Source organism: Lepus europaeus, chromosome 6 (assembly GCF_033115175.1).
Source record: "Lepus europaeus isolate LE1 chromosome 6, mLepTim1.pri, whole genome shotgun sequence".
In the NCBI taxonomy this organism is placed as follows: domain Eukaryota; kingdom Metazoa; phylum Chordata; class Mammalia; order Lagomorpha; family Leporidae; genus Lepus; species Lepus europaeus.
The window spans coordinates 106,966,086-106,974,077 of NC_084832.1; the positions used below are offsets into that span (position 1 = coordinate 106,966,086).

General features: G+C 39.7%; 1 protein-coding gene across 1 annotated transcript; it reads right to left on the bottom strand.

Moving 5' to 3' along the window:
• Positions 1–4,845: 4,845 nt before the first annotated feature.
• On the bottom strand, positions 4,846–7,266 carry LOC133762196 (peptidyl-prolyl cis-trans isomerase A-like). Its single transcript, XM_062195225.1, has 2 exons — positions 7,209–7,266; positions 4,846–5,558 (listed from the first exon to the last, which is right to left on the bottom strand). Exons 1-2 carry the CDS (start codon positions 7,264–7,266, stop codon positions 5,047–5,049), a joined length of 570 nt encoding a protein of 189 aa, XP_062051209.1. The 3' UTR covers positions 4,846–5,046.
• Between the last annotated feature and the right edge of the window lie 726 nt (positions 7,267–7,992).

Genomic DNA, 7,992 nt, shown 5'->3' on the forward strand with positions numbered 1-7,992 from the left:
ACAAATATCTGGAAAATTTACAGTCAAGCAAAAGAAGAAGAATTACAAAACTAAAAAACACTGTCGAGACAGGTGCTGTGGCATAGCAGGTAAAGCCTCTGCCTGCAGTGCTGGTATCCCATATGTGAGCCAGTTCCAGTCGTGGCTGCTCCTCTTCCCATCCAGCTCTCTGCTATGGCCTGGAAAAGCAGTGGAGGATGGTCTAAATCCTTGGGCCCCTGCACCCACGTGGGAGACCTGGAAGAGGCTCCTGCCTTCAGATCAGCACAGCTCCGGCCATTATGGCCATTTGAAGAGTGAACCAGCAGACAGAAGACCTTTTGCTCTGTCCCTCCCTCTTACTGTCTGTAATTCTGCCTCTCAAATAAATAAATAAATAAATAAATAAATAAATAAATAAAACAAACACTGTTGGAGACCTATGGGGTACTATCAAATGACCCAACATACAGGTCTTAGGATTTCCTGAAGTCATGGAAAGAGAGAATGGATAAGAAGACCTTTTTATTGAAATAGTTACAGAAAAATTCCCTGATTTGGAGAAAGAAAAGAACATTCCAAAGATAGGAAGCACATAGGGCCGGTACCACGGCTCATTAGGCTAATCCTCCGCCTGCGGTGCCGGCACACTGGGTTCTAGTCCCGGTCGGGGCACCAGATTCCGTCCCAGTTGCCCCTCTTCCAGGCCAGCTCCCTGCTGTGTCCCGGGAGTGCAGTGGAGGATGGCCCAAGTGCTTGGGCCCTGCACCCCATGGGAGACCAGAATAAGCACCTGGCTCCTGCCTTTGGATCAGCACGGTGCACTGGCCACAGCGTGCCAGCCGTGGTGGCCATTGGAGGGTGAACCAACGGCAAAGGAAGACCTTTCTCTCTGTCTCTCTCACTGTCCACTCTGCCTGTCAAAAAAAAAAAAAAAGAAAGAAAGAAAGAAAAAAGAAAAAAAGAAAAGGAAGCACATAAAACTCCTAATAGACATGCCCAGAAAAGATCTTCACCACGGCATATTATTGTCAAACTCTCCATAGTAAAACATAAAGAAAAGATTCTAAAATGTTCATGAGAGAAATGCCAGATTACTTTCAGAGGATCTCTAATTAGAGTCACAGCAGACTTATCAGAAACCCTATAAGCTAAAAGAGAATGGCAAGATATATTCAAAGTCTTAAAAAAAACTGTCAACCCAGAATACTGTACCCTGAAAAGTTCTCATTTATGAATGAATATGAAATAAAGACCTTCCATAACAAACAGAAATTAAAAGAATTTGTCACCAGTTTTCCTGCCTTACAAAAGATGCTTAAAGATGTGGTAAACACAGAAACACAGAAACATGGCCATCACTATGAAAGAAGGTGAAGGCAGAAAATCTCCAAGTAAAAGTACAAAGGAAATACAAAGTAAAAAATAGGAAAATTTATGGGAAAACAGCAGGGTCAAATAGTTACTTATCAATAATCACCTTGAATGTAAATGGCCTCAACTCTCAAGTTAAAAGATATAGATAGGCAGAATGGATTAACAAACAAAACCCAACTATTTGCTGCCTACAAGAAATACATCTAACCAACAAAGATACATGCAGACTGAAAGTGAAAGGATGGGAAAAGTTATTACATGCCAACAGAAACTAAGAAGAGCTGGTGTAGCCATCCTAATATCAGGCAAAATAGACTTTAACACAAAAACTGTTAAAAGAGACAAAGAATGGCACTATGTGAATCAAATCAACAGGAAGATGTGACTATTATAAATTTATATGCACCTAATTACAGGGCACCTGGCTATTTAAAAGAAATGTTAATGGATCTAAAGGGAGACATAGACTCCAATACAATAGTAATGGGAGACTTCAATACCTCACTTTCGGCAATGGACAAATCAACCAGACAGAACATCAGCAAGGAAACAACAGAGTTAATCGACACTATAGACCAAATGGACCTAACAGATATCTACAGAACTTTTCATCCAACACTTGCAGAATACACACTCTTCTCCCAGTGAATGGAACCTTCTCTAGGATAGACCACATGCTAGACCATAAAGCAAGTATCAGCAAATTCAAAAAAATCTTCACTGACCACAATGAAATGAAACTGTAAATCAACAACTCAGGAATCCCTAGAACATATGCAAACACATGGAGACTGAACAACATGCTCCTGATTGAAATGTAGGTCACTGAAGAAATCAACAGAGAAATAAAAAAATTTCTGGAAACAAATGAAGGCAACAGTACAACATATCAAAACTTATGGGATACAGCAAAAGCAATGTTTAGAAGAAAGTTTATAGCAGTTGGTGCCAACATCAAGAAATTAGAAAGGCATCAAATAAATGAGCTATCAATGAATCGCAAGAACCTAGAAAAACAAAAGCAAAGCAAACCAAACCCAAAATTAGCAGGAGAAAAGAAATAATTAAAATTATAGAAAAAATAAACAAGTTGAAGTTAAACATATGTGCATGAAATCAATTGAAAATGGATCTCAGTAAAAAATAAGAGTGGGAATAAGAGAGGGAGGGAATATGAGTGAGAGTGTGGACACAGTGGGAAGAATAACCATGTTCCTAAAGTCATAATTATGAAATATATGAAGCTTGTAACTGTAAAGCTGTATACTTCTACATACATTCCTATGGGTACTTCTAAGGGTACAGTTTAAAAACTGGCCATGGAACCCCAAATCCCATTAAGCTGGGTGGTAAAAATACCATCTTAAGTGTTAAAGTGAACATATAAATAGGATTAAGTGTTCAATAATAATAATAGACAGAATTTAAAAGGAGTGAAAGCTCCAACATGAAAAGCAGTTCACACAGTAGACTCATAGAATGACAATTGCTTTAAGTAACACTCCAAACTCAGAATCAGCCCTTTCTTATCTGCCTGAAAAGTCCATGAGAGAATTTCAGGCATGGAAAGCCAAGACACTATGGCAAAAAATGTCTTACATGAAGGACCTTGGTGGGTGAGACCCCATTGGAAAGAAGTGGTCATCTAAAAAGGATCTACTTTTCTCTGAAGGGAGGAGAGAACTTCCACTTTGTTTATGGCCTTGTCTAAATATTGATGGAGTTTGTGGATTCAGAAGGCTTCCATAGCCTAGGCAGCTCATGTCAAGAATTTCGAGTGGTCACTGACATCATGCATAAGAGTGTTAATTGTTAAATTAACAACAGGATTCACTGTGCACTAACTTCCCATGTAGGACCTCTGTTCTCAAAGAGTTATATTATAATTACGGCTAAGTGCTTGTGAAAGATATATTATTCTTGGGTGCTTCTTTAAAGTTAATTAAGTTTCTTTTAAAAAAAGTGAAATTAACTTCATGATATAATGACTTTGAACAACCCTTTTCGCAACTGTTGAGAAACAGTTTTTTTTTTTTTTTCGTGGAAATCGTTGAACTCTTCATTTAGTATAGAGTTGGTCTTCTGTGTATAAAGTTTGTTGAAAATGGATCTTAATGCAGAATGAGACTGGGAATGGGAGAGGGAGGAGGAGGACGGGTGGGAATGTAGGTGGGAGGATGGGTATCATAGGAAGAATCACTATATTCCTAAAGTTGTACTTATGAAATACATGAAGTTTGTATTATTTAAATTAAAGGTTTCTTTGAAGGAAAAATAAAATAATCTAGGGCCAGCACCGTGGCTCACTAGGCTAATCCTCTGCCTGTGACACCAGCACCCCGGGTTCTAGTCCCAGTTGGGGTGCCGGATTCTGTCCCGGTTGCTCCTCTTCCAGTCCAGCTCTCTGCTGTGGCCCAGGAATACAGTGGAGGATGGCCCAAGTACTTGGGCCCTGTACCCACATGGGAGACCAGGAGGAAGCACCTGGCTCCTGGCTTCAGACTGGCGCAGCGCACCAGCCGTGGCGGCCATTTGGGGGGTGAACCAACAGAAGGAAGACCTTTCTCTCTGTTTCTCTCTCTCTCACTAACTCTGCCTGTCAATAAATAAAATAAAATAAAATGAAATAAAATAATCTATAGCCTTTGTATATACAGAAAATGCCCTGGCTGAGAACGAACTTCTAAGATCAATTTCAATCACAATAGCTATGGAAAAAAGTTAAGTACCTTAAAATAAATTTAACCAAGAATGTCAGATATCTCTACAATGAAAATTTCAAAACATTAAAGAAAAAAATAGAAAAAGACACACCAAAAAAAATGGAAGAATCTCCCATCTTCATGGATTAGAAGAATAAATACCACCAAATGCCAATACTACCCAAAGCAATTTAGAGATTCAATGTGATCCCAATTGAAATACCAAGGACATTCTTCTCAGATCTAGAAAAAAACAATGCTGGGGCTGGCACTGTGGTGTAGCAGATAAAGCCACAGCTTATAGTGCCAGCATCTCATATGGGAGCCAGTTCAAGTTCCAGCTGCTCCACTTCCAATCCAGCTCCCTGCTAATGTGTCTGGGAAAGCAACAGAAAATGGCCCTTATCCTTGGGCCCCTGTACTCATATGGGAGACCTGGAAGAAGATCCAGGTTCCTGGCTTAAGATAGGCCCAGCTCCATCCATAGCACCACTTGAGGAGTGAATCAGTGGATAGAAGCCCTCTCTGTAACTCTGCTTTTCAAATAAATAAATAAACCTTTAAAAAAAAAAGAAAGAAAAAACAATGCTAAAATTCTGTGGAAACATAAGAGACCATATGTTTAACATAGCTAAAGCAATCTTAAACAATGAAAACAAAGTTGGAGGCATTACAATACCAGATTTCAAGACATACTACAGAGCAGTTGTAATCTAAACAGCCTGGTACTGGAAAAAAAATACACATTTAGGCCAATGGAACATAATAGAAACCCCCCAAATTTTTTTTTCGTTGTTTATGTTTTTATTTCATAATCATAACTTTTAACTCTGCAATTCCGCTAGACTTGGAGGGGAAGTAAGGAAAACACGGAACCAAAGACCTGCAGGGAGAGCACAATTCAGGGTGTCACGAGCAGATGGGGCGGAGGGCGCTCTCCTGAGCTAGAGGAATGGTCAGGTGGGTGAGATAAAACTCATCAGATGCATTAGAGTTGTCCACAGTTGACAATGGTGATCTTCTTGCTGGTCTTGCCATTCTCAGACCCAAAGTGCTCCATGGCTTCCACAATGCTCATGCCCTCTTTCACTCTGCCAAAGACCACATGCTTGCCATCCAACCATTCAGTCTTGGCAGTGCAGATGAAGAACTGGGAGCCGTTTGTGTTGGGCCCAGCGTTTGCCATGGACAAGATGCCAGGACCTGTGTGCTTCAGCAGGAAGTTTTCATCCTCGAACTTCTCTCCATAGATGGACTTGCCGCCGGTGCCATTGTGGCGTGTGAAGTCGCCACCCTGGCACATAAACCCTGGAATAATCCTGTGAAAGCAGGAACCCTTATAACCGAATCCTTTCTCTCCAGTGCTCAGAGCATGGAAGTTTTCTGCTGTCTTTGGAACTTTGTCTGCAAATAGCTCAAAGGAGACGTGGCCCAAAGGCTCGCCGTAGACGGCGATGTCGAAGAACACGGTGGGGAAACCCCCAAAATTAATCCACACATCTACAACCAACTAATTTGACAAATAAGCTAAAATCAATCTTTGAGAAAGAACAGTCTCTTCAACAAATGGTTCTGGGAAAATTGTTTATATGCATGCAGAAGTATGAAACAAGACCCTACTTTACACCTTGTACAAAAATTAATTCAGAATGGATCAAGAGTCTAAATCTATGACCAGATACTGCCAAATTACTAGAGGAAAATATTAGGGAAAATCTGAAAGACACTGACATATGCAAAGACTTCTTGGAAAAGACTTCAAAAACACAGTCAATGAAAGCAAAAATAGTCAAATGGGATTTCATCAAGATGGGAAGCTTCTGTATTGCAAAGGAAACATTCAACAAGTAAAGAGGCAACTGACAGAAGGGGGAAAACATTTGAAAACTATGCAACTTATAAAGGATTAGTATCCAGGATCTATAAAGAAACCCAACAACAACAAAACAAACAATCCAATTAGGAAATGGGCAAGGGACAAAAAGGCATTTTTTAAAGGATGAAGTAGAAATGGCCAACAGATACATGTACTAATGCTCAGGCTCACTACCCATCAGGGAAATATGAATAAAACCACAGTGAGGTTTCATTTCACCCATTAGAATGACTATCATCCAAAAATTAAAAAACTGTAAATACAGGTGAGAATATGGGGATAAGGTACCCTAATACACTGTTGGTGGGAACGTAAACTAGTACAACCATTATGGAAGACAGTATGGGGACTCCTCAGAAATCTGATAATAGATCTACCTTATGATCCAGCCATCCCACTCCTGGGAATTTACCCAAATAAAATAAAATCAGAAAATGAAAGAGTTATCTATATTTCCATGTTCATTACAGCTTAACCTACAATAGCTAAGATATGGAATCAACCCAGCTGTTTATCAACTGATGACTGGATAAAGAAAATGTGGCATATATACACTATGGAATACTACTCAGACATGAAAACTATGAAATACTGATCAACCATTAAAAAAAAATGAAATCCTGTACCTTGCAACAAAAATGGATGCAAATTGGAAACCAGTATGCTTAGTGAAATAATCCAGTCCCAGAAAGATAAATATCATGTTTTCTCTGATAAGTGGCACTTAATATAGAATACAAAAAGATGCATAGGTATAAAGCAGACATTTTGTGATATGATTGTTTTAGCCCTTGTTTATACTCCTGAGAAACTGTAGTCTTCCTACTTTTTACTGGTTGAATATTATGGTTAGTGGTGAATTAAGCCTGTGATTATAGAGTAGACTGAAAGTAAAAAATTAAAGGAAAAAGTAAGGAAAGAAAGAAGGGCAAAGAGGATAGGAGAAAGAGAGGGAGGGAGATATGATTATCATATTAGAACAATACCTATGAAATACATGAAATCTGTTCTCTTTATATTAATAAAAAATTTTAAGTAACTGGTGGCAGTCATAACCAGAGGGTTAAGGCAGATTAGAGTAGCCTCTGATGAAGTGTTCTATCTTTGAGACCAAGATCTGCAGAACTGCAGACCTGCCAAGTTAGTAAACACAACTTCCTTACTGAGTTACTGGGCAGTAAAGACTCATAGAGCCACTACTGCCTTTTTGCATTGGTTCTCTGACCCATTCTACTGTGAAAATTTCTCAAATTCAGATATTGGAAAGTACTTACCAGACTCACTAAAGCCTTTAAGGGCAAATGATGTGTTGTGGTAAGAGATGGAGAGCATGGATAAGCATAGGAGACCTAAGAAAAATCTCAACATAACTCTTTGGCATCCTTATTTATACACAACTGCAGACTGACTCGAGGTCACCACCAAGATCTGTGTAAGGAGCTTTAGCTTTGGATGAGCTCAGTGAGGAAATCTCCAGGGGAGTTTTTAGGCACCTAGGCCAGGCTTGCCAAACCATGTGTGCTGGTTGAAGATCAGTGCAGAATTGGCTCTGGGGAAGGCACTATAGCACAGGGGGTTAAGCAGCTGACTGCCATACTGGCATCACATATGGGCATTAGCTCTATCCTTGCCACCATGACTACCCTGTTCATGGACCCATTCAATCAGCACTGGCTAATGACAGAGACTACCTGACAACAACTGGCTCAGTCATTTCTTATTTAGGGGGAGCATTGTCTGCTTACCTGAAAAGAAAGAACTAGTCTTTATCAGAAAGGAGTGGACTACTTCTGTAGAAGAATCTGGGGATTCAGGATTTTCAAGTGCATTGACCTAGAGTTCTCCATCTCCTATGTCAGGATTTCATGCCTTCCCAGATGGAAATCTGTTTTCTTTCCCCAAATAAACCTTTTATTTAGGAATACAAATTTTGTAAGGACAACTATAGGAACATAGTGATTTTTCCCACCATACCTACACTCCCACCCATCCTCCTCCTCTCTCTTCCATTCCCAGCCCCAATCTCCATTAAGATTCATTTTCAATTAACTTTATACA